Source organism: Gobius niger (genome assembly GCF_951799975.1).
Source record: "Gobius niger genome assembly, chromosome: 4".
Lineage (NCBI taxonomy): Eukaryota > Metazoa > Chordata > Actinopteri > Gobiiformes > Gobiidae > Gobius > Gobius niger.
The window spans coordinates 26,191,986-26,219,658 of record NC_136855.1 but is presented as its reverse complement, the minus strand read 5'-3'; the positions used below and the strand labels follow the sequence as shown (position 1 = coordinate 26,219,658).

The 27,673-nt window shown below is 42.7% G+C and overlaps 1 protein-coding gene across 3 annotated transcripts in view; it reads left to right on the top strand.

The window, feature by feature from the left end:
- The first annotated feature begins 399 nt into the window (after positions 1-399).
- shf (Src homology 2 domain containing F) overlaps positions 400-27,673 on the top strand; it is a 57,728-nt gene continuing 30,454 nt past the window's right edge. The window contains exons 1-2 of one of the 3 annotated variants that reach the window (XM_079554968.1): positions 400-1,148; positions 13,627-13,759. In XM_079554968.1, coding sequence (XP_079411094.1) covers positions 720-1,148; positions 13,627-13,759 — 562 coding nt within the window. In that variant the 5' untranslated portion in view covers positions 400-719. The remainder of the gene's footprint in view (positions 1,149-13,626; positions 13,760-27,673) is intronic. The other 2 variants (XM_079554969.1, XM_079554967.1) reach the window with 2 other exon arrangements.

The following is a 27,673-nucleotide window of genomic DNA, read 5'->3' as shown; positions in this document are numbered from 1 at the left end:
GATTGAAATGGTCTGCAGTGGCCATCTCAAGCTCGATGGACAACCCACAGCCTACATAGTCTTGTAATCTTGTAATTTGGTAATATCACAACCAGGGGAATCAAGCACCTTCTTTTGCTGAATTTGGGAATACAGATAGTTTTATTCTTGAGGCACAGCGACATTATTCACTTATGTCATTATTTGTTGTCACCTTGAGAAATATTCTACACCAATGCTTTCATAATAGAGTGTTACCAAAGAACGTATACATTGGATTTTTTATTTATTTTTCTGCTCTGGCCACACGTCAGTAGGCTCTTTCCTAAAAGTTTCCTCGTGTGGTCATATAGCGGAGGACAGTCCGGTAGGTGGCAGTGGATGTTCTCAGGTAGGAGGGCAGGTTGAGGGGGCGTGTGTTCCTCTTGCACAAGCGCTCCCATGATGCGTAGTGTGGAAGCCTGACGTGGAGGGTAGTGGACGCAGTGAGAGCGGTAGTAGTAACTGAGTGTATGTGAAAGACTCAGCGCTCCAAAAAGTGTCTGTAGAAGCGCCTCGGCGTCAGGCGCGCTCCTTTCGCACCGACGGAGAGAAGGACCAGGCTGGCGACTCGCACTGAGAGCGGAGAGCCAGCTGCGCGCGACCCGGGAGCACACTTTGACCGACACACTCGGGGCAGCGCTGGCAGGAAAGCTGGGACTAAACTACATTCACTGACTTGTGAGCGATGCACTGGCAGCATGGCCAAGTGGTTCAAGGAGCACCTCGGATTCAAAACTACCAAAGCACCTCCTCCGGCGCCCCCGAAACCCGACTACCGCCGCTGCCACACCGGGGTGACCGGGGCGCCAGGTTATCCAAGCTCCGGGGGGGCTACCTTCCCCTCCGCTGCTCAGCCGGACATCCTCACGGCTTACAAAATACAAAAGGAACTGGACTTCGAGGACCCGTACACTCCCGGTGGAAATATTTCATTCGGGTCGAGTTTGAACACTGTGAGTTCACCGGATATCAAGTATGTTTCTCCGACGCACAGACTTATCAAGGTGGAAACGGTAGAAAAGAGCAGCCCAGCTCCAGGCGGCACCATCACCGTGACCCAGGCTGTGGCAGTGGGCAGCGTGAAATCCCCCTCCTCACCCCCCTCGGAGCATGACAACAAGGAGAAGGTGGGTGAGAAGTAGTAAATGTAGGCGGAAAAGGCTGTTGGTAAAAGTTGTCAATTTTAGGGAAAACTTCATGCTCAACTTTGTTAAGTTCATTCAGCTCCAAAATGAGTCTGCTTTCAAGGACAGGCGGTATTCATTAGACTTAACGAGCGCCTCTAAAAGTGAGCGCCTTTTTTTTTACAAATGGGTGGAAGCGCTTCCACGCACATGAAGCAGCACTTGACCTACTCAAGGAAGGAATGAATTGTTACAACCGGCAGAACTTGTTATCACAACGGTCTTGTGTTGCGACATCTAGCACTGTCTAATAACTAACCTGCTGTACGAGTCCATGTGCGGTGAAGGGGAAAGACCGTATTAGTTGGCGCTGAAAAACTAGCATGGATGCCCTGAATGCATTGCTTACACTATTATCAATGCTGGTGAATAACTTTGGTCTTTGACTTTACACATGGACTTTCTGTCAGCCTGTTTTATAGATCCACATAGAAGTTTTGCCTACACCTCTTATCATGACAGTAGTCTGTGCAAGTATTCTGCAGAAATATATCCTACAAAATTGTCTAATTTAGGACCACTTAGTTCAATATTTTCTTGCTCTTAGCAATAATTTAATTTAATGCTGTGGGCCTTCTTTGTTTAGTATTTCTTGTCATAATCCATTGACAGCAGTGTGTCCATGTGGTATTCTCTCAAGTTATAAAAGTATGTGAAAATATAGTAGCTTATCACCTTTATCCCCCCTTTTGCCTTCACATAGTAGTCCTTCCCAGTCTTGTTGTTGATAGTTCTGATGGCCTCTCTGTGATTTGTAGACAGACACTACACACATGCATGCTGTGTCTTGGAGCCCTCTGTCATGTCAGGCATCTGTGGAATCTGTGCACACATGCTTATGTTGAGAAACGTGAGCTGTTTAAAGTGGACAAGGTTAAGGGTGTACAGTATGATGAGTGTACTTGTCTTGAGGAATGTTTCAGTGTGTACAAGGGCCGTGGACGAACAGCAGGCAACTGTGAAAATCCACACCAGTCTCCTTTCTGTCAAGAGTTTGAAGTCATGTGTGCGGCGTGCGGTCGCCCAGATTTCACCTTCCCCTCCTCTTGGTTATGCGTTATTACGTTCATTTTGCCTGAACCAGCTCCACGTTGTCTACAGTCTGTCACATGGAGGTGTTAGCAACTTTTCCTTGCCCCAGTTTTGATCATGCAAATCGCAGCACTACTTGACATTGCATTTCCCAGCTGGCCTGTTGTGGGGAGAACATGTGACGCTTGTAAAACACAAGTTTGTTTTCCCACACCACTTTTGCAGCTTTTATAATCACGTGTGTGTGTTATCTGTTTAAGTAAGCAGGGGGAGAACTGAATATTTCCACGCAGCCACTGCAGCTGTCCGCGCTGATTAAACAGACCAGAACTGTCTCGCCTTTAATTCAAGCTTGTTTGGCTTGTTGCCAGTCACAAATACAGTGGCCCTCAAATGTCGGTAACACACAAATGACAGCAGGCTATGACTGAAATGTCTCACTAATGCAAACCATTGATCATGGAGCAAAACCGTACCATTTTTAGACTGTTTGCCTGCCTTCGGGTGATGCCAGTGCTTTTCGTTTCCGTTACCCATACTGATGTGCTTTACATTAAAGTATATTCAAACTGCTGTGCAATAGTCTCATATGCACATTATGTGCTCAAATTGAACAGGTAGGTGCTGTACTAAAGAGTGATCTAATCATTACAAATGAAATAAACATTTGGCCTTGATCAGTATTCTTAACACTGGCACCAGGATCGAAATATTGATATTAATATTTCATCATCCGACCATCACCAAGCATACGTGAACATGAAAATATCAGACGGTGTTAAGAAAAAGTTTATCTTCGATCTAGTACACCCACAAATGCAAAAATTGATGTGTGTGTTTCACTGTGGAACGATGCGTCTGTTCAAAAGCAGATGCCTGTGGTGAAATAGACTTTTCTAAAAGGTTGTAATTTATATAGATATGTCTCAGTCCGGTTGTCCTTGTGTGTATGTCAACACTACAGACATGAGAGCAAATTTCTCACACTAATGTGCTTTACACTGTTTGGCCAAAACAGGTGATGGGCTTGTCATTGTAACTGGGAATGTGTCGACAAAATATTTAGTGTTTTAGAATAGATTTGTAGACATGTTTTTTTTTCACATTTTACTTTGTACATTGGCTCCTGTAAAATTTGCCAAAACTGTCAATTGTCTTTCTACTTTGTATCAGTCGTCACAAATGTTCCTCTTTCTCAAGACACTGTTGCTTCAAAGACAGTGGAAAGGCTCACTTTGAAAACTTTTATGGGGATTAGAGTTTTCCTCAAAAGCCTTTCTTCCACACAGTGTGTGTGCCTGGCATGATAATGGTGTGTAAATCCTTGTTAGAAGCGGCTGCAGGTGAAGAGCGTAAAAATGAAATGGATGGTCCCACAGCCCAGTTTCACTCTCACTTGTTTAAATAGTCTCAGTGGGAGGACAATGTTGGCAATTTGCTCATAGCCTCTCCTTTTAAACGCTGAACAGTGTGCATTGTTTACTGTGTTTGCAGGAGTCCGGCCGACTGCCGTTTGGGACACATTCTGTGAGTTAAATAGACTCTATCTTTTCTGCTGCTCGCACTACATGCAGCATCAGCTTGAGATCAGATGGAGACAGCGGATTCACTAAAACTGGTCCTTCTTAAATGCACAGGCCGCAATGACCGCTTAACGACTCAGCAAAAACGGCAGCAGTGTCTTAACGGCACTGCTTGGTCACATTGATGTTTTAATTACTTGACTCATGAATGCTAATTATATCAGCACTTACCTAATGCCTGGAATGCCAATAGCCGCATCAACAGTGCTTTTTCCCAGTCACTTCCTATTCACTACTCACTGCATGCTCTGGCTACCACAAAGACATTTTACTACATTTTAGTTTGAGGCACTTTGAATGGGCAGTGTGTAGAATGACTGGGTTAGAGAGAAGAGAAATGAACTGAAACTACACAGAGGCACACGCACAATGTGAGTTATTTCTATCGACCTTTGTTGGATTGATATGGGTCACAGCCGATCTTGTGACATGTGAAGCTGTATGACAGTTGACGGCTGATGCATCCCTCCATTAGCCGCCATATCCTGATGCATTTGGTTGGTAATGATGCTTAACTCTTCATGCCAGAGTGACTTGAGAGAGATGATCAGTTTTCATCCCATCTGCGCTAATTAAAGGGCTCATCTCCCGGCTCATCGCTCACTCGGTTCACACTAACTTCTCTCTCAAGGACACTACAGAGTGATGGTGGCTAACGGTAAACAAAAGCCGTTGTGAGGACTCTGAGCTGACAGGATGCAGCCTCAGTATCACTGTGTGCACCTGCAGTTGCACTCTCAAGCCCTGCCATCTCTGAAGCTGCTGCCTCCCTTTGATGGAATGATCCCGGGAGCAAGCCTGCACGGCTATCTATAGAAGCATGCTCTTAGATCAGACCCCAAGACGCTTGTTGTTTATCCAACAGAGGCCTATAAAATGATTTCACTATCAATGTATGCCAGGAAAGGGTGACCATCTTTGTATTTCAGTCTGCCAGTCAGCAGAATACAACAATAAATCTAGGCCTCGGGCATTATTATTTATCAAACTTGGCACTAAACTTTGATATTTTAATATGTGCTAATTTAGGATACAGTGGTTAACTTTTAAAGAAAATGGTCTAAAAATGTAAAGGAACTTGGACAAACTTGATCTTAACCATCACAGGCCTTTCAGGAAAGCATCTGTTTTTTTTGTTGAAGTTGAACTGATTATATTATTTTATATATTATATTATATTATGTTATTATTAATAATAGACCAAGTGATGGTGATTCATCTCCAACATCTGTGGATCCAAATCAGCTTTGTGAATCGCTGTAGTACTTGTATATCTTATTCAAATGAACTGCACTTACAAAGGACTGACAGTTAGAGATAATTTGTACCCACATAAGGTTCATTATCGTTTTGAAAGTATGTTTTGTCCAACCCACGAGCACCGACTGAATGACATGGAAACAAAGATGCCTATTGAGATGACGCTCGCTTCCTTCCGCTCTATTGTGTGTGGAGGCTTTGAGGTTTAATAATGAGAATGGAGCAGGACTGAATTACAGCCTTACTTCACGTACCTAAGCCACAGAGGCGTGGGTAGTAAGAGCGAGAGACAGGCCACTCTCCTCACGTTGTCTGTTGAACATCTTGGTGTGATTTGCTCTCAATCCTCAATATGTTCTCGGGGCCTTTCACCTGACTCTCTCCAGACGTCAGCAGACTTTTCTTTCTCTCCTGTTCTTATCTCCATCCGTGATAGGAGAAATGTCAAGCACACACATCAATATCAGCTGCCTCTGCGAGCGCTTTTCTCCAGGGAGACAACAAATGGATGAAAACAGCGGCCCCAATCTTAGGTGTTATAAAGAACATTTAAAGCCTTTTTTTTGCTTTTCAGTATCCAATAGGGCGACTCAAGCGCAGCAAAGGGCACCGGCGTTCCACTGGCCCTGACCCTGCACTGATTCGGCTGGACTCTATAGAAAATGTTGAATTGGCTGTCTGATCACTTTCTGGTGTTTTCGTCCTAGATGCAAGTTGTGTGAGTTTAACAAAAGGCGAAAGATCATAGTTTTGATTTACAGTGGTTGCTAATGATGTGCCTTTTCTTTATTGTTCTAACTCTGAAAATGAGTCTGTCAGTCTAAATTGTTACAAATTAGAATCAAGGCCTGCATTTTGATGTCAAGTAAATAACATGGAATAGTCCCTCCCTTTGGTCCAATCAGGAAGGGGTTAACTTTTAAAATTCCTCTCTCGTTTCACCTCATTTTGCAATCTTGAAGTGTAGATTTGTTGGTGCTCTGCTTCAGGTGCTGATGGAGCTGTGTTTCCAGTGTGACCTACTGAAGCGTTAAAGAATGCCATGTATTTCCTGAACTATTTGAAGTATCCAAACCTTATTGTCTGAATGACTCGGTCTACGTCACAGGGAAACATGATAATCTCACTGAAGACATTGTTTTGTTTTTAGGCGTTGCTTGTTATTGTTACATAATTGTTTATAGCTGTAGTGCTTTAAAATGTTGTGAAAAATGAAAGTAAAACTCATGATAAATTGTGAAAGTACTGAAAGTATTGAATCAACTGGAGTTTCCAAGTGTTTCCCAGTCACGTGGGTCACATGACCTGCCCAGCCAAACTGGCCCTGAATGTGATGACTATTCTGCAGAGCGGAGACGCATTTCTCCATTGGCTTTAGTGACACTAACGCTGGACGCTTGGAACATGCACAATTCACATGAAAAGAGAAACAAACTTCATCCTCTGCTTAATATAATCATTTTATTTATATTTAGAGCTGGGCACTTGTACTTTAATGGTACTTGGTGTACAAATTAACGGTCGTCGCTGATTTTTGGGGATGTTGATTTGCCGATATGCACTGCCGATATTTAAAAAAAAAAAAAGTCTATAATCTATCTATAATCCTGTGTATATGATGCTTCTGAACTGTGAAATATGTTGATTCATTGAGGAATATGATGTTTTCATGTCACACTGCGGCAGGCAGGCAGTATCAATCAATCAATCAAACTTTATTTATAAAGCACTTTTCATACCAAAAGGTATCACTAAGTGCTTTACAGATTACAACATTTAAAACAATGCGCCTGGGACAACCTCCCATATATATACCTTTTATATATTAGAATTAAATAAATAGATTAGTCAGTTAAAGGCTAAGCTAAAAAGGTGGGTCTGGAGCCTGCTCTTAAAAACATGAACGTTCTCTGCAGCCCTGAGCTCCTCCGGCAGGTCGTTCCAGAGGCGAGGGCCGTAATATTGGAACGACGCCTCACCATGAGTCTTTTTGTTGACTTTAGGTATAACTAGGAGACCCCTGCCAGAGGAGCGAAGGGGCCGTGAAGGTTCGTAAGGTAAAAGCAGTTCTGAAAGATAAGAAAACGATCCTGAAACACACGGGGAGCCAATGCAGCGATTCTTAAACCGGTGTAATGTGGTCCCGCCTCCTGGTCTTCGTCAGGACAAGAGCTAGTAGCAGACTCTGGCTGCAAAGGACGAAACACCAGGAAGTGAGGGCTTTTTCCCACATCTTTTATGAATGACAGCCACGCGAACATTCGTGTGACAAAAGCCAATTGGAATGATGATTAATATAATTGTTGTTGAACTATTGATAGATAGTTTTTGGAAAGCTTCTTCTTGACAAGCTGTACTTGTAGTAGTCTTGGGGAAAACTAGTAAAGGTCTGGCCGCTCCAGGATTAAGGAAACACTGCTTTCCTGAGAGGAAGTGTTTACAACTTAGTGACGTTCCCTTTTTAACTCGACATGCTCGTGCTTGCCTAAAGTGGAGGCTGTGCAATTTTGCTCCCTCTAATGTATCCAACGTTAATGTTGTAAGCTCCTAATCCCCATCAAACAGTGAGTCATGTTCAAAGCTCCTCCAGAGATTTTGGCAGTGACCTGATGATTGTCTGAGCGTTCCAAACATAGCGTGGATCAGTTTGCTGATGGTGGTAGCCACGTCGAGCCGTCAGCGGTGGGCTCCACCCTGCGCTGCTTTATTCTGAGCACAAACCTCATCTGAGGCAATCTGAGGCCACAGGGCTCCCGGTCCCAATCAACATCAAACTCCCCGCCATTGTTTACAGCGCACGGTGGCTTGTTTTCCCTTCTCCGTAAATCACTCTCCTTAAATTAAGGCTTCCATCCCAGTGGGTCCTCGCGTGTTGTTTCATGTAGCTCTACTTTCCTAAATGTATGTGCCTCCCAAAAGCAATGATAAACCACTATGTTTTGAAACCAATAAGACACAAAACCAAAGTCCTGTTCCCCACTTGAAGTGCCTTTGTGAAATTGGGAAGCTTAGGAAGCCATGGTAAGTGCTGACAGTAGATTCCTCACTCACACGGTACAGATTTCATTATTTTATGAAATTCTAAAACTCACCTGTACCTGAATTATTCCTGGTGCTTCTGTATGAAACATTGCCAATAAATCTATCTGTGAGGGATGAGTGTGCTGCAGGGAAATTGGATTTTGTCAAGCGTGTCGTCAAGTAGTTAATCTCAAATATCTGCCTCACATTAAGGACACCTTCATAGCATCTAACATGCACTACTGCGTACTGGAGGTCTGAAGCGGATTCCACTGACGGAGGGATGCGGGACAAACAGGGCAGCTCTGCACTTTCAGCCTCCTTTGTGCCTAGAAGACATTAAGAGAATGGATTTAATACAAGTACACTAATGCATTTAGAAACCGTTAAAACAAATATTAGGACTTTTCTAATGTAAAACAAATACATATTGTTTTAATCGGGCGTACTATATAGTTAAATTTCACTCTCTTTGATAGATACTTTTATCCCCTTCCCCTCAATAAACAACGTTATCACTGCATCTGGAAGTGTTCCTGTGTAAACCACCATCAGCAACAGGGCAAATAAATTGTGCCAAAAAAAGGCCTGACTCTGACTGCCGTGTAAAGCTTCCCACATGTGTGGAGTGCAGAGATCTGAGGAGGCTGAGTTTAATGTGGTCTGAATGCTGCAGGGGAGGGCGCAGTGCTGCGAGGGACACATGCGTTATCTCCCACTAGACTGGATAACAAACAGCAACTCATGTTTATGGCAACGTTTGTCCTGAGTGTGCTAATGCTCGGTGCCTGCGAGACATTGGGGGTGATACTGAGTAAAAATACTGAATCTTTTTTTTTTTTCTTTCTCAAAAACAATAATCAAGCTTTTTTTTTTTCAGGAATGTGCATGAAACCGATACTCTAAAAGATATTTGTTTTGTAAGACTTGTTATTCTATACTAATCACCTTGTAGACATTATACCGACCACCGTTTTGACTGTGACACATTTTGGTGTGACCTGGAAAAGCGCCCAAATAAGTCTGATAAAAGTTACAAAATGTTCTTATGTTGTTACTTTGTCGCTATTTTTTAAGGGCATGTTCTTTTGGGTCTATTTTCATTTTAACGACATAAAACACATCTTTGCGTCACATCATGTGGTTTAAAACTCTTTTTGGCCCGTGCAATGTTATCCTAGTTTCATGGGAGCAGCTGTGTTCAGGAAACATTTCAATAAAATGTGATTAATGTTTGGGTAGTGCACTCTGGGAAGGCCTCAGCAGGCACACTCCCTCCGTCAGAGATGAAGCCAGAATTCCTCCTGCGTAATCTGGTTGGGAGATACAGAACCCACAGGGCTCGGTCCACACCAGAGGCCTCCACCAACTCATAACCAAGTTTACCTTCTCTTTTCCCAGACAGGAGTAATATTTGATTGACAGTAACCGCATTATGTCAACACAGGAGCTATCATTATTTTGCCTAAATAAATTGCCCGTGGGGAGAGTTTGCTGCCAACGTGTTCCTTGTAGAAAACGTAGCTTTATCTCCAGGTGACTGCACAGTGCACACACGGCGTTCGGCGCATGTTTGCTGACAGAGATAAGGTGTTTGAGCTATCGGCACAGCCACTTTAAGGAGGTCCTGCCTATTGAGTTTATTAACATTTTCACCCCTGCACCATAAAACGTATAGTTATGACAGAAAGAAAAAAAGTGCCTCATATTTAATCTCTGCTGTAACACTAAAGAACAAAAGTGCAGCACCAGCAGAAAGAGCGGCAGGATATTTCAAAACCATAATGCAATTGAGCTTCTAAGCACACAGTTGTGCAGGTTATCAGTGGCTAAAATCCCTGGTGGCGTGAGACATAAATCACACATGTCAGTCTGGTTCAGTTTTTCATTCAACTGGTGCGTGACTTTTCAGTCTCAAAGCAACTTAAGCTTCGACTGGCTCCAAATGCATCTAGTTCTCAGTGGGCCAACCTGACATTAATGTTCGGCCGCTGTCTGGTCTTATTTAGGATTTACTTTTGCGTGGGTATCAATAGTGATGTCTAAATCCAGTGCAAAGATATTGTTTAGGTGTTTTTTAAAGATTGAGAATGTATGACTGAAAAGACTCTACAGAAATATGTCGAACTCATACTTCTTCTCCTGTATATTAACTTAACTCAGATCTGTTCATTTAATAAAATTTGAAATACAATGGTTTTATTTGTCTATAGAGATTCAAATATTTTTCGTTGTTCATTTTCTTTGCAGTATGGTTTCTGTTATTGTATATCGCTAGGTCGAAGCTGCTAACTTGTAGCGTATTGGAGCCCAGTTCAATGATCAATGGCTCGAGACAGGTAGTGAAATCTTGTGGCAGGTGCTACTATAGATGAGCACTTGCCTAATGCTCTCCCACTCTCCTCCTCATTTGAAGTCTGTCTCCGTGCCACAGTGCATCTCCAGAAGCCTGCCAGAGCTGTGGCAGGTGTACGACGTGGCCGACCTGGGATCTGGGCTCACATGAAGGTGCTTTGAGTGAGTGACATGTTCCAACCGTGTGACACAGGCAGAAGGTGCCATGTTCAGCCAGTGAAAACTCGATACAATGTGCCTGCACAGAGCGGAGCTGAGGGGCTTAGCTCTCCTGACGCGCTGCTGGCCCAGGTCCTGACACACCCTGGAAGCCACAGGCAGATGGTGCGTCCTGAGGCAGCCGCAGGGCACCCCTCTCCTCAAAACCACAAGCTCCTCCTGCTGTCGAGTGTCATTAGTGTGGAGAGACAGCAAGGGCACTGCGGACCAGTTTGAGAGATATTAAACAGCCCTCCACCAAACACTGAGCAGACTGTGAGGGCAGGAGGCTGAGCCCGCTGAGCTCAAGTGCACGGCAAAACTCAAGTGACTGGTCCTCTTAACAGACGCTACATGTTTATATTAACACAGTGAATACAGTTCATATCTGGCTTGGAAAACTACCCAGAAAAACGGCGTTCTCACATCTTAAGTTGCTTTTAATTGAAAGTGAAAGGTACAGATGCTGTTGGCACAGGCAGTTTACACTTGCTGGTTAGTCATCACTGGTTAATCTTGAACATGCTTTCCAATCTCATCTGTATCTGTGTCTCTGCGTATTTTATAGTCTGACAATTTTGTCAGCGTGTGATACATAGAACCAACCAAGTCAGTTCAAGTTCAGACATGATTTAATTCATTCAGTTTTTCTCTCCTGATTAAAACAAACATATTTTCATTATCTACGTTGCTACCTATCTATGTTAACACATATAATCCAATCTTTATTTTTAAACACAAACACAAGCTGCCAATTAGAAATGCCACTCATACTAACATGTAAAAGATCGATCCTCACTGATGTTTTTGTGGCTGGTAAATTAGTGGCAGAAGTAGGAAGTCAAAGAGACAAGGTGATGATGTCCTCAAAGTTAATGCTTTTCTATTTTGTAAAACATTTCCGTTTGAGTTAAACGGTGATTTGTGTTGTAGGAACAAACCAGGACAATGTTTGGATTGGGTTTTGGCTGCTGCATGAATTCATAGAAGCAAAACATTCAGAGCCCATAATTACACTGTCGCAAAAAGTACTTATTTTCCCCAAAACAGATGGAAAGGGTTTAGCACATAGTGGTGCATGTTTGTATGCTACTTAACCTGGAAGCTAACTGTATTCTAATCTATGCACAGTATTCAGTCTGTACATTTTTGCTCCCCATTACAGAAATGCAAGTTTTGTCTTTGCCTCAAGAGAATTCCCCATAAGGCTTTTCCTGGGGCTCAGCAGGTGTGTGTGTGTCTGTGTGTCTGTGGCCTCTCCCGGGTGGCCTTCATGTGGAGTGTAATTGTGCACTGGGTGCTCTTTCTGGACAGTGGGTACAGCTGTGGCACAAAGTGGACAAGAGTGCCGCTCTCCAAAGTGCCTCGCCCTGCCAGATTTGCTCAATGAGTGACGAGTGTGTTTATAATGGCGGAAAATCCCTTCCTGCTACATATGAGTCACTGGGTGTAGTGCCAGTCAGGTGTGTGGTTACTCCACTGCTTGCAATGATTTGTGCAATGTTTTTATTTGTTTTTGTTGTGAAAGAAAAGTTGCTGTTTTCTGAAAGTGTGCATACTGTGACTGTCAAAAGTGGAGAGTTCATTCTAAGTAGCCAGCAGCTCAGCAATAACACCCCCTCATTATAGCCAATAGGACAGTGCTTTTAGAACATGGTTTCTTACGATCCTCAGTGAAACAAAAAAAGCATCTGAAGGCAATCTGTGTCCCCTCAAGATCGAGATGTCCAGCTAATTGTCATCTGCAGAATGTTCAGCTAAAGAACAAGTCTACATTTATAGACCACTCAGTGGAAAGTTGAGTTGTTATTGTATAGAGATTGTACAAACCTATTTTGTAGGTTTGTTTTCTTGTTGCAAATTAATAAAAGTGTAACAATTGATGATCTTGAATAGACAGCACATAAAATAAAATAATGAAAGTAAGATGTTAAGTTTAACCCAATAGAAGCAAACTGGGGTCACAGAAAAGCTATTAACCTAAATCAGAGGTTCCCAAACATTTCAGTCTGCTGCCTTCAAAATCATTCAACCAACAACTCGGGCTTACCTTGCCAGCAAGCTTAATTCTCATGGTATTTGAGTTTACAAGCACACAAGAATCCATGTTGAACCACTCCTGCCTTCACCGTTCGGGCAAAAAAGATACTAATTAAAACATGACAACGATGACAAACACGAGGTATGCTGCAACACATTCACAAACAAGCACAACCTTTTCCAAAACTAAACATTGAAACTCGGAAAATTTGAATATTGTTCAAAAGTGCAGTTATTTCTGTAATTCAACTCAACATGTGAAACCAACATATGATATAGACTCATTACATGCAAAGTGACAAATGTCTAGCCTTTGTTTGTTATAATTTTGATGATTGGGGCTTACAGCAAGCCATAAAAACCTAAATTTAAACAAAGGCCACACATATCTCACTTTGCGTGTAATGAGTCTGTCCTATCAGTTTCACAGTTCAAGCCGAACTACAGAAACCAATGCACTTTTTAACGATATTCAAATTTTCCGAGTTTCACCGTTAATGTAATTGGAATTTATAATAAATTAAGGTGCAAGACATTTAAAATCTGGTTTAATGATGTTAGTTTGGGATACTTTGTTTTAATATGTGGCTCAAGTTCATTCAAATATGCAGTTTTGAATTAAAAAAACAAACATCAAATTTAATGTCAGAATTGTAAAAGATATTGTCACAAAATCAGCAGCCCCCCACTTTGGGAACCACTGTCCTAAATCATTATAACACTCAATGTGTAGAGTGTAAAAAGTCAGAGTTGTTGTGTGTGTGGTCTTTATCTCTGGCCTCGCTGTCTCCGCGGTATCTCCAAGTCCTTACTGTCATTCAGGGGACATTGGAACAGCGCTGCCGGCAGCCCTGTTCCAACGCTTAGCAGAGCAGTCAATTGATTTGCTGTTTGTGACTCCCTCTCACCTTTCCTTTCATTTTCCCTCACAGCTTATTATTCTGGAGGACTATGCAGATCCTTTCGATGCTGAGCAGGCCGGGGGCATTCAGTCCACCATGGAGAAAGTGACAACTGAGAATGATGGCTACATGGAGCCGTACGAGGCCCAGAAGATGATGGCAGGTAGGACTGCAGGCTGTGCCCTTTCAGTTCTGCTTCTTTCCAGAGGCACTGTCACACTCTTCTTCAAAGTTCCGACTTAAAATAGAAAAGTCATTAAAATGCGGTTTATTTGGCCACGTTTCTGAGCTGTCATTTATTGAAAGCAACTCAGATGGCTCCCTGCTGCTTTACATGACAGGTGCAGCCGAGCAGAAATGACCTTGGTGTCATGGAGGATGTCAAAACATTTTGAGAAAAACTATTTGCTTTTCCCATGATAATTAGAGAAGACCCACCTCAGGCAAACATACACAAGTGCAAGCCTTTGTACCATTGAGCTTTATGAAGTCAGCCACTTGTTCTCAATTTCCAAGAAGTCTTTTTTTTTTTTTTTTTTCCACAACAATAGCTGTGCATGATTGTGCTGAACCACATTATGCACAGAGCCTTGTGACTCTTTATTTATAGCAGTGAGAAAGAACAGAAAATGTCCTGCAGTGAAAGTGAAGTGTAGAGCTGGAGATGAAAATGTCCGCATTCAAATACTCTGAATGTTACCAATGTCACAGCGTCAAATGGATGTTTTAGCTGCACACTTTGTAGTTCGTAAACATTGCATTACATTTTCTGCAATGTCACCTTTCTCCTTAATTCACACGCAGACTGTCATTGCCCACATAGTCCGGACATGAAAGTCTTTGTCCCTTCTCGCCAATTTATTTTAATGGCTCTCCAGACGATCTCCTGTTGTCATCTGTCTTCTACGTGTTTGACCTCTAGCCCAGTCACTACCACTGCTCGATAGAAACGCTGATTTATGGCCGCATGCAGGTAGAGGAGGCAGCGAAAAGGCGGTGGTGTTTTGTCCGGCGGCTGAGTTTTTCTGTGAGTTTAAGACCTAACAAGACACACTGTTGTGTTTTTGTTAAACTGACAGGCTCAAGGATTGGGGTATTGTTTTCTCTGAAGGGCTGAAGCCTTCCATTTTGAGGATGACTTGTGGTTATTGCTTGCATTGAACTGAGATTTCTTTTTTCTTTTTTTTTTCACCTCTCAGTGTCTGTTTTTACCCCTTGATTAATCTTGACATAGTACTTTAGATTAGACTTTACACAAGAGATCTTAGTGTGCTGGTTCTATTGTGTTATTTTTAATTGGACAGGTTTAAATGCAGGTTGAGGAAAAACAAATGAATGTCCGACTGTAATTACAAACTGATTTCTAAACCATATGTTACTCTGGACCGGAATTTCTCTGATAGGATGTTCCATAATTGCATGGATACGGCGTACTCTGATATGCCAGGAGAGGCCTTCAACTTTACTGGACAATAAACAATCAGGAACATTTTACAAGTGTTTAGGGGCGTACTCGCACACTAAAACCAGGAAGACACACATTATAGTCCTTCTACTGCTGACTAGATTTAGAATGAAAAAGAAGTGACAAAGAAGCCAAATATAAAGGCTTATGATACGGAGGCGTTTTATGAAGCATCGCATAGTCAATTAAAATGTGAGAGAAGCGCAAAAAGCTGTTTCTTATAAGAAAGATGCTTATTTTTGCACACAAGCCTGGACGTATCACCAGCTGCATCTTAGTAAATTGTCATTTTTTTGGAAATGCATATAGATGAGTGATCTCACCAGTTCTCTGGTAAAAAAGACTATAACTGGACAACAAGTGTGGTGTGAGTTCTCCAATGACCCTGTGTCCCTTATGGTGTTAAATATTGCTTGATTTTTGTGTTGCAGAATGTCATTTCTTACATTTAGCACAAAAAATAATGAGTATACAGTTGGGGAGAGTGGGGAGGGTTGGGTCTCGCAGTGTTTAAGAGACACCAGGCAATAACGTGAGAGGTCTTGGTCACAGAGCGTGATGTCACTTCCTGTTTATGGATTCTAGATGGCAGCCGCCTAAACTTAAGCTTGTGGTTGTCCAGTGTGAGTCAGCTTTCACACTGAAGAACTTTAATTTATCATAATTTCCAGCATGAATAGGCATAATCTAAATACTAATTATCTTAATCATTGACTAAATGTCATGTGTTTTTTGGCACCGGTGAAAAGTCTAAAATGACTGGGGAGCGTTGGGTCAAATGTTGTGAGGACCGTTGGGTCACACCGAAGACATTCATTTCCCAAGCCTTTCATTCTTGACTTCTTGTATACATGTTTTGTTGAAGAGTGATTGAAGAAGTGGTAGATGGACATTTATTGTGGATCTTCTGTTTTGTTTGCAAACCCAGACAAGGAAGTCCTTTAACGTTTGAATCCAGAGACTGTTGTTCTCATGCTGATCCCCTGTATCTGTAGGAGGCACTGACAGGTCTGCTCCATCGATTATGTTCAAGATCATTAATGACGAACACCACGGTTTACTGGTTTTTGTTTTTTAAAACGTATGTAGTTTTCTATGTGAAGGACCTGTTTCATGTTTCAAAACTCTAACTTTTACCAAATAAGCAATAAAAAAATCATCCTGTCATAGATAAATGTTGGTGTGTCAACCCTTCAGATCAGTGACCCAGCCCTCCCCTTGGAATGACAATCATCGCAATAATTAAAATTGGTCTAATTCTGTTTCTATTGAATATTAAAGCCTCATGATTTAGAGCAACCCCTCCTGGAACCGCCACCTTAACGGGGTTTGAGCACCCGAATGATCCTGGGTGCTCTGTTGTCTGGGGCTTCGTGCCCTGGTCTCTCATGGCAAACAGGTCGTAGGTGACGGGTCAGACAAAGAGCGGTTCAGAATCCCCTTATGAGAGATCAACAGGCCCGGTTTGAATCGTGAGGCCGTCCTTCTGTGGACCCACCACCTGCAGGAGGAGCCATAGGGGGCTGGTGCAATGTGATTTGGGCAACTCCAAACAGCTGCCCCCACGACCCGGATATGGACAAGTGGAAGAAGATGGATGGATGGATGGATTTAGAGCAATCTACACATTGTTCTGGAGAGTGTGCATACTTAATATCCTGGCAAAATGTTTCTACTTCCCGGATAGCACCTTAAATGCACAGTACAGAGCTGCACAGTGGGGGGTATAGCATGTAGAGCCCAGGGCTGAAAGTGGCAGCGTGGTTTATGTAAGAGAGAGTGCCCCAGTGTCCGGTGGTGCAGTGTAGTCTATGCGCTCATGTGTCAGTGCTCTGTGCTCATGTCCGCTCTCCCAGGAGCAGTGTCAGGGAGAGCCCAGCGCTGATTTATGAGCTGGCTGCGAGGGCCATGTCATAACTTCCTTAACCTGAACCTTCTCCCTTTCCCACCCACCACCTGCAGTTATGTGGAGACATGTGCACAGCCACTCTGTCTTTACAGCGTTTCCTGTGTGCTCTAGATGTTTGTCATGTCTACATGCTTCAGTATCTGTGTCTGTTGACTGCGTGTGCACACCAAGAGCTTTAGCACTCAGCCCGTGTTTTGCTGTGTTGCATGGACCGTGTTTCTGATCAGAGAGTCCTTAAAGGATCTAGCATATTTTAAAATCAGGATTTCCCCTTTGGAAGGAAGTCATACTGTACCTCATTACAGTACTTCAGAGTGAGATCATTATTTGGATATGCAATCATACATGACATTATACCTTTACATCATTATATCTTCTATTAATATCTACCATTCGATAAATAGCCAAATAATTTAGTCTTTAAGTGAATTTCATGTTATCCAGGTCTAGACAGCTGCAGACAGTGATGGAGCAATAATACAGTTGTTTTGTTGTATCATTCATTCTGGGTAAAGTCTTGACATTTTTAGACTACTACTGCATTACACAAAACAGATAAGACAACTTGTACCTTAAAAATACAAACAATTCAACCAAAATAGTGGCTGCTGTATCTACTTTGTTTCTAGTCACAGCTTGTTGGACTGTCGGGTACAAGGGGCTGGGCCAGGTCTCCGGGGCAGTGTGCGTCAAAGCATTTCTCAATGAACTCTGTGACACGCTCACCCCCTCCGCATGTCAACGTGTGAGAGATTTCCCACAGTGCAACAGTGGTCCGTTGGGCAAACATTCGGATGACGTTGTTTGGAGCGTACTTATCACAGTTCTGTCCATTTGAGATGGTTAAAAGTTGGACTCTGTCGACTCGTCTTTTCCACTTCTCTGTTCACGTCACTTTGTTGTCCTCGCATTCACAGGTATTGCTCAGTCAGAAAGGAAAATGAAGTTGTGCAATAGAATGCAGAGTGAAACATGTTTCCCACAAGAGTTGACTCATTTTATGAGTTTTCCCTTTTTTGTTCCTAAAAAGTATGCTGGGAAATGTCTCACAGCCTTGGAATCTAGTGCCACCCTCCCTGACATTAGCAAATGAGTTGATTATTTCAATTACTGGTGAGCGTGTGCTGTGCAGGCCTCGGTCTGCTCCTCTGCTCTCAGTGAGTGGGAGGACACGTGGGTACACACAGGGCGAGGAGAAGGAAACACTGTGAAATATGAGACTAACAGACTCTAAGCTCACACAAGTCCAACAGTGACCGGAACTAAGGCCCAGGGAAGATGGTGAGGGAACACATTTCTATTACTGTGTTGAGGCGAGTGAGTAAAGCAAAGAGTAGAAACAAGGCCTGCTTAATGCTCTCTCCTCCCTCCTCCTTCAGTCACCCCAGGCTACAGCAGGTACAGGTGGCAGCACATTTCTTGGCCTGTAACCCTGTTTTTATTGCCCTGAGCTGTAACATGAGAAATCTCTGTTACAGTGACACTTCTGAAGGTACACATATACTCAGTGGAAATGCCAGTCATTTGGGATTTGAGAATTTATTTGGAATGATGTCAGCTGCTCCTGTTTAGCCCTACTAGTCGTACACTCTTATTTTCCATCACAGTTGTCTCAGCGTTTAAGGGAATGCTTAAGCATGACCTCAGCCATGCATTTGTGCACAACCACTGATTATAGGCTGCTAAAAATACACTAAGCTTACCAGGCCGGTAGCTGAAAACTGGACGGAGAAGTGAATAATTAACACCTTGCTCCTTCCGTCTCTGCTCACAACAACTACTGTTTAGGGCTGTTTAGACAGGCCAATACACTCACAGCTGTTCGCTTTACAGCTAACATCTTTATACCACATTCAAAATAATACATTTGTTTATATAAACAACCGGGACAAGAGGAAGTCTATGATGCTGCCAAGGCCATATGAGGTACTGTATAATTATAATATTATCAGAGCAGCATGCAACATTATAACCTTAACTGCACCTAAACACATTATTGTGTGCAGTTTTGTTACATTGTCTTTTCTGTTTTCCCGATTTAGTATTTGCCCACTGCCTCTCATGCCACCACCACATGATCTTTCAAAACATGATTGACAGATTTCACAAACTGAACTGACTGCTCGAGTGAATGACGCAATATCAGTGTCCTACAATGTGTGGGCTTGGCGATGTGCTACTGCGAGGTACACAGAAATTTTAATGTATTCTTATTCTGATACCTGACTAAAGAACATACCTCATTTGCACAGGACCTAAGCTAAGTGCTCAGTGTGTGTTCTTTTATTAATACTCTATGTCGGTAATGTTGTAGTGGTAGCGCTGTGGGCAGATGCTGGAGGAAGCTGTAGAGGAGAGGGGACGGGAGGAAGACTAAAGACTTATTGATGAAATGAGAAATCTCTGGCTTCATTCCGATCTGTCCCTCCCTCTCACTTACTGATGAATACTCCCACTTCACGCTCACAAGCCTGAACTACTGCTGGACACTGCCAGACATGACAGCCTCCAAGTGTGACTTTGTGTTCTGTAGTTGGACAGTAATACCATGTTAAAGCCACACCGCGTAACATTTCGCCCTATAAATTAAATAAGAAAGATGCATTTATTTTATTGCAGATATTGTTATTGTCGAAAAATACCTTTAAAAAAAAATATTGTCTAATATGTTTTAAATAGATATTTTATTTTATCCATTTTGCCCTGGCCTACTTTATCTCAATATTGTTCCCTTTGGTATCCTCTATTTCGATTATAATCCCAGTCTACACCGGCTGTGTACATGGGTATATTAATCAAAATGACCTGGAAGTGATTAAGATTCCACTATTGTCCTTAATTATTAGCCATTTAGTGCATAACCTGCTGAGTTGACAAAGGCACAAGTGCACACACAGGGAAGTGCATTCTCTCGTCCCACTGCGCCAAGTCCAGGATGGATAGGACAGCGGAGCCACTATGTGTGCATACATGCAGCCGAAAGCATATGAGGGAGGGGCAGGGGAGGGTCCTGGCAGCACTCTGTGCAGGTTGGAGGTGCTGAAGTCATTCATTTTAAAGGCAAGATTAATGACACCATTAATACACGTCTGGGCCACTGCAGAGGAGGACGGGGCACAATTTATACCCACTGGCAGCCAGGCCCTTGGGCACATGCGGTAATACTGAGACGCATAAGCAGGGGCTGGACACACTTCTGTGGGTCATCGGATATGTCAAGTACCCACTGGCAGAATCTGATTGTGCAACCTCATATAGGGCCATTGCTGTGTATATTTCCACCACAGCCTTGATGTGAAGACAGATTTGGGCATAGTGCGGTTATATATGAGAGCGAAGATGTGTTGGAGTTGTAGGAAAGAACTGGTTGACACTGTGGTGTGATGTAGAGCTGTACCGTACATGATACAACAGAGAGTGGGCTGTGAACAGTGCAGCTGTTGAAGGACACGACTGGAACAGATGGGCAGCCAAAAGAACCACAGATGCACAGGAATGCGAAGGCTCTGTCAGGGGATACTCAAGTGGTGTACTAGTATTAATCTGTCTGAAATGAGACATGTTTCTGCTGAACAACGGCTTCATTTTAGTACTAGTATGTGGCATGTAAATATTTAAATCTCTTTCCGCATCAGTGCCTTCAATCATGCTAGTTTTAAAAGTTTGTTTGATCTAAATTACATGCAAACGATCACAAGAGATCACAAATGCAGTAATCTTGGCGAGGCCTGACAGCATGTTGTTTCTGCATCTTGAATAATCGTTATCGACCATTTATCCCTGTATTTACTATCCTTATGTGCTTGTTCGCAAAGTCCCTTACATTATGGCTGCCTCGTTCTCGTTTGTTACATTGGGCTTCACTTCACTGACATTCAGCTGCTGTCTGTGAGTAGCCAGGAGGCAGCCCATTGCTATTTCACCATGATGGACTACGAACTAAACTCTTTTATTGGAGCCTTGTTGTCTTGTAAAATAACCTAGGGGATTTTTTTCCTCATTGGGAAACAATTTATTGGTGACATTTATTCAGGAATGACCTTTTCCGAGTTGGTCTTCCATAGATACACAGCATTATCTGTGTATACAGTGTAATCATACTGTTAATGGAGCATTGCCTTCAACATTTATCATCTTTCTATACAGTACAAAACATCAGCATATATGCAAATCATGCAAGGTTTACAATATGAGCTTGATGATATGATAATAAGTGCCAATACAAGTTCAAAATTTGAAATGATTTAATGTATCCCTCAGCTTGGGAAGCAACAGGCCCCTTTTGGCACATCTGCCATCGTTAGCCATGCATTATGTGACATTTTGCCTTCATTACTTATTCCATCAAGAGGTTAATTACTTGGAGAAAGGAAAAGAGTGTGTTCTCCCTTCTGTATGCCACATTCGCACAAATACAGTGTGTGTAAAGCCCTTCTTTCTCGCTGCAGTGGTCCTCTCTGCCGCAGCCCCTGCCTGATTGTCATTGTTTGTGCGGTCTTATCAATCACACAGTGGGATCGCTGGAGCAGAGAGGTGCAGCAGCCTGGGCCTGCGGCTCGGCTGCTGGTTCAGGTTGTAATGGGTTGGGGCAGCCTGTTAATTCGATATGGTGTGCGGCTGAGCACGCTCATTAGGGACAGCCCAAGCTCTCCATCACCAAAGGCCACAGCCAGCAAATGGAATGGACAGAAAAGCAAGGGCAGAAAGAAGAAGAAGAATAAATAAATAAAAGAAAGGTAAAATGGCTATTGTGCAGTGATGGAGGTCAACAGAAAACACTTGGGAACTGTTGACCAGAAATCTTTTACATTATATTCCGGATTGCTTTGAGAGTGATTTTCTCCTTTTATACCTTTTTATAGTAGCATTAATCTCAGTGCTATAAAAGTCTCTGGAAAGCTATTATTTAACCTGTAATTTTCAACAGCATTGCCAGTCAGGAGACAAGTGCAGGAGATTGAGGATGTGTGACAGCCAAGCGACCATGGAAACCGCACAGAAATGTTATCACCAGTCGACCGGAATGGCTAAGGAGGCAGAGGTGGTGCTGAGGGAAAAAACAAACAAATAGGAGGATGGAGAGAGCTGGGAATGAAAACTGTTCATTTCCATTTGAGCATTGCATTTCTCGCCTGTTGTGCGCATCACTGTGCTTTGAGTGTGTGGCATCATGGGAGATTAGATGCAGTCTTGGTCAGAGTGAATTATTAATGTGCAGATGTACTTCACCAAACCCAATGAGTTGTCAATGATCGGCCCGCCACAGATCGGTGGTGTGGATAAGGAAAAAGTGTCGGGTCACGTGACTCTCCTCTCTTGGTAGTTGACTGGAGTGCTCTATTGACCGGTCGTCGTGATTAAGGAAGCAGTGCAGCTCTCTGGGGTGGACCTCACAGCGAGCCTATCCGGGTGACCCTGGCTCGGGGCAAGGCTGTGGTTAACCCGCCACTCACTGAGCTGGAAACACTGATTTTGCTGCTCAAGTGGAAGTCCTGTTTTGTTTCTCACTTCATTTTATAGACTCGGATGTGTTGAGCTGAATATGATGATACAGTCTATTGGCACATTCTTTTTAGGTGATTTCTTCTGCTTAATGTAAATACACTCATTCGAATATGTAGGATTATTGTCCAGAGTGACATTTTAAAGCCATCTTGCCTATAGACATCAAACATTGCAGGGTTATGGGTTATGGATCGATGTGTACGAAATTAGTCTAGACACAAATGTCCTTGTTTGGCCGGGCAGAACTGTCAGCTGCCATCAGACTGACTCTGCAAACACAGTCCGTCCTGTCACTTCAGTTCCCCCCTCTGCAGCAAATTCCAACAACATGTCTACACCCTTATGCTTATGCTACATATGCTTCAGATAGAGACTTGAATGTAGCGTTGGCAGTGAAAATCTTGGACAAAGACACAGGCATGACTTTTAGCCCTGATAATGCAGTGTTAAACCATGAGGCTTGCAGAAATATCCAGCTTAACAACAATAGGTTCACACTATTCCTTTCTCATCCATCACATTCATGCATGATAAAGGACTAGTGTCAACCTTTCTGGTCGTAATCAGAGGAATCTAGCGTCGCATCAGGGCAGTCCTCCCAGTGGACAGGCCTCTGAACACCTCAGAATGTGGGCTAAGATGACGTCATGGTGGCAGGGCACACATTAGACTCATATTGTGGATTATGTCCACAGGCTGGAGGCTGACTGCATGTCTGCGCTGCATGACCCTGTGATCACCAGATCAGCACTACACACTCCCTAATGATGAGTGACAAGACATGATTTTGGTTTTATGCCATATGCGCACAGAGGAAGGGAAGCCTTGTCTCGCCGCTGATCTGTGCAGCATTAATATCATTAACAGGCTCCGAGCTCATTACAGCTAAGCAGATGTGGCAGACAAAGTGCTGCTTCTGAGCGAGACTGTGGTGTAGCTCCACATTACGTCTGAATCTGTTGATCCTTTAGACAGTGCTACTCAATGGACACCTTTGTCATCTGTCAGAGGCTCTAGATGTGTGCCAATGTGACTTTCAAAAAAGTTCATAAACATATGTTTTTAAAAGAAAAATAATTAAACATTCAGTTATTTATGGTTCAAGTTTTTACATAATGTCAGTATCATACGATAAAATTAATTGGAATGCATTCGCGAGGAATTTTTAAAGTAATTATGGTGTTATGAAGTGATTGTTTTGTGCCATGTTGTTTATAGTTAATCATCTTGTTATGATTACAATTAAAGAGAAGTTATCTGTATTATCTGGAGTTTGTGTGTGTTCGCGCTGGTTGTCGTTGAACTCTGATGTTCTCCTGGGAAACTGTGCTTTGTTTTCTGCAGCTTGTGTGTCATGTTGTGTCTGAAAGTGGTTCTTAACAATTGTTACACGCAGTAGAAGCACAGCAACACAACACAAACACGATGGGTCAGTTGAAGATTTCTGGTTACACTGAGGAGGCATGTCAGTTCATGGAGCATGCAGGTGTATTGTCCTGAGGAGGAGCCTGCTAAGATGGAAGAACAACAGAAGTAGTGTCCCACATGGACCAGGTGGTCTCCATAGTGTCCAGTCCGGAGCCTCCCTTCACCTCTGATGGGCGGCTCATGATCACAGCCTTTGTCACAGTTTGCTCTGTAGTTTGTGCTGTTGGCAGAGCAGAGCTCTTCAGTGGGCAGAGAGACTGGGAGTGAGCAGAGAACAGCTGTTCCATTCATAGCAGACTGCTGCGCCGCAGGACATCCTCTGCCATCCTCTACCATCCTCTCCAGAGCCTCTCAGCCTCGCTCATCAGCACCCACAGACATTCCCTGGGATCTCTGTTTGTTCTCTGCCGCGTGTCCCTTGGCTGACTTCCATGTTTACACTAGTAAACAAAAATATTGCCTGCATCATAAATTCACTATCTATCTATCTATAATGTGACATTTTGTAAACCTTTTCAAGCCTCCAAAAATCAGGGACTCCCTTGTGTAGCTATTGAGGAGCGTGTCAGTATGTTAGATCTAAATCTCCTGTGTGGAATGAGGCAAACTAATGTGATTAGACTGATTAAACAGAGAAGAGACTGACAGCACTATGCACGGTAACTGAGCCTGCCCGGCCTCCCTCAGGTCTGTGTGCAATAAACCGTCCTCCACTAGATAGTTTAAGATTTTATATAGATTTCTATGACCATGGAGATTTGCAGTTTCTGCTTATTTCCGTTTTCCTGGGCCAGGTGTTGAACTCAACTCGCTCTCCCAGTTGCAGCACATTGATGTATTCTGCAAGAGTCTCATTTATTCCAAGCAGTGTTCCTAAGCTGCACATGGTTTCTTCAAAGGGTCCCTTGCTCTCTTTTGCCTCTGGTTATTGACCAGGGCTTATTCTATAGGCACAACACAACACTGAAGAGCCCTCCATCCCACCAAGTGGCTTCTCTCATGGAGGTGGAAATGTGAGACATACTGTGCATTAAGTATTTCACACCTTTTGTTATTACATTTACATTGTTGTATAAAGGCTGCTCTTGTATGGGTATAATGGATGGAATAAGTATTGACCTAATCATATATTATGCAATAATTTAAGGGCAAATACTACTTTTTTCAACATTTCTGTTTAATTGCATCAAACTATTGCTGTAAATAAGTCTATGTACCTTCCCTTTGTTCACCATTTCTCTTTTTAGCCCCTCTTCTATTCTCCGGGGAATTTTTCTATCACCTCCAAATTTATCAAGGCTCCTTTTGCTGTCTCAGTCCCTCAGAGAGAAGCAATGTAATGAATGTGGAGAGCGGGCCGCAGGAGGCAGGGGGCTGGCTCTCTCTTCACCTGTCCACGGCACATTTACTGCAGCTCTGCGGAGGCGTGTGGCGACACAGTGACCACGTCTGACTTCTGAATGGAGCCGGAAACCCCCCCGACTTCCTCCCACGTCCACTCTCCATTTCCGGACAAAGGAATGCCGCTCACCGGGTCAAGCGGTGCCAGACACTCTCAAGGCACACACTCTTTCACTGCTGCGTGTCCCGTCTTCTCTCTATTCTCTGACTGCCATTAAGACTTAGTGTTTGGGCCTGACGATTGCATAAGAGCTGAGCGCCTTCTTCCTCCTGGCGAGTGAGGACATCCGCAATGAACTCCCTCTCTTTACATGTCTCTGTTCTCTCAGCGAAAGGAAGTGTAGCTGGGAATAAAGAGCTGGAGTACAAGGGAGTCAGAAATGGGTAGAAATGGGTCATGTTCTCAAAACCAAACAAAGAAGAAGGCTGACGTCCTGCCTGCCTTTGCATAACAATCTTAGCTATAACGCGGAACTCTTTTACACACTGTTCAGGTCAATATAGCTTTAGTAGTAAAACAAGGGGCCACTAGACTATTTAATATTTTTTGCAATAAAACTTTATAGCTGATGCCTCAAGGTAAAAGACATACATTTAGACAGACAGGTGAGAGCAGATGGATTTGTCTTCATAAAATGTAATCCAGAAAGTTTCACCAAGAGTTGTTGATGACAGTAACAAAACAACAGATGTTAAGGAGTCTGCTTGTTGACTCCAGTGTCTGTACACAAACTCGTCCGGATTAACTTCCCAGAAGTATTAGACATAATTTATTCAACAGCAGAAATGTTCTGTCAAGATGAGATCTGACTGAGTAGAAATGCAATGAGAGGATGATACCTTCACAAAGAATGTTAGATATATAAAGAACAGTAATTTCAATGTTTTGTGTCTGCAATAACCTGCCGTCTCAGAGAAATTGTATGATAACTTGTCCTAAATAAGCCTCTGTATCATTTTACTGAGCATCTAAACTCTTTTGTGTAAAATAAGCTGATCCCGCCTCACTTGAACTTTTACTTAGAGTTCATAGAAACATTATACCGAAATATGAGCAATATGAAATTGATATTCTATTGGTGAATCACAGACAAAATTAACATGAATTGAGCATTTAAAGTCCCTCTACCTGATTTTGTCATTTCCAACAATGAAAGAGGAAAAGACTAGATTAAAATGTGAGTTGAGGTCCAAATTTGTTCCTAATTTAACATATTTGTTGCATACCAATTCTTCACATGGATGTGTTAATCGCGGGGTCACTTTGATAAAAAGCCTACAAAGCTAGCCTGCAGGTTGATGAAATTGATACAAATGCTTCATAATTGGATGCACTGTGTTTTCCCCACAAATGTCTGAACTTACAATGTACTAAAGGAGGACAAAAACAATATTTCCATAACTAGACACAAATCAGATTCCTTTAAATCTGCAAGCCCTTACGCTTCAGTAAAACACCTCTGCATATGTGACCGATCTTCTGCTTGTTGGCCAAACTGAATATATATAGTCATACTGTACACTTTTTGCAAAGCCAGAAATTATATAAATGACCTCTTTTTGCCTTTTTCTGTCTTATGTTATGCTACACCACAGACCTTGCCTTCCCATATATTACACAGACTTAAAAGCTCTCCATTTTACATCAAGGCAAAGAAACTGCAACGAACTATGTCTGGCACTAAGTGAATGAAAAGCGCATAATCAGACCGTTCCGCTTTTGAAAGTCCCATTCTTGTATGACTGGTTGATGGGCCTTAACATCAGTTTTCACAAATGAAGGTATTGGCATCTTTTGGCGCTGAACAGGTGTAATAGGGACATCTTGCTCTCATTTAACGCTGAAGAGAGAGATCAAGTGAGCTGCAAACTAATGTTACTATCGCTCTGATGCCTCTGGATTACACCCATCTGCCTCTATCTATTAAAGGGGGCATTTAACCTGAAAATTTGCTGCTTGTTTTAATTTAGTTCGCAGCACGAGAGACCTCAAAAAGGTGTAAATCGGATTAAGGAACTAATCAAAGCTAACCCCGCAGCTACCACATGTACAGTGCAGCTCAACTAGATTTGTTGTGCATATTTGTTTGCAACAGATGCCAATATGTCAGAGAGGCTTTATTAATGGGTTAGAAGCAGCTCATATTGGCAGGTAATAATTTAAAAGTACGCGCTAATTTTCTCTGCAAAGCCCACACTGCTTGTGTGAGCTATCATCGCAGTGACAGAATGACAAAACTGAGAGGCCAGCTGCCCTGGTCCATTATTGCAAATCAACTGCACACACTTCTCATTGTCACACACATTTTACATTAGATGCAATGGTAGAAATTGACTATGGCTTTTAAAAAGGCACAATTAGGCCCAGT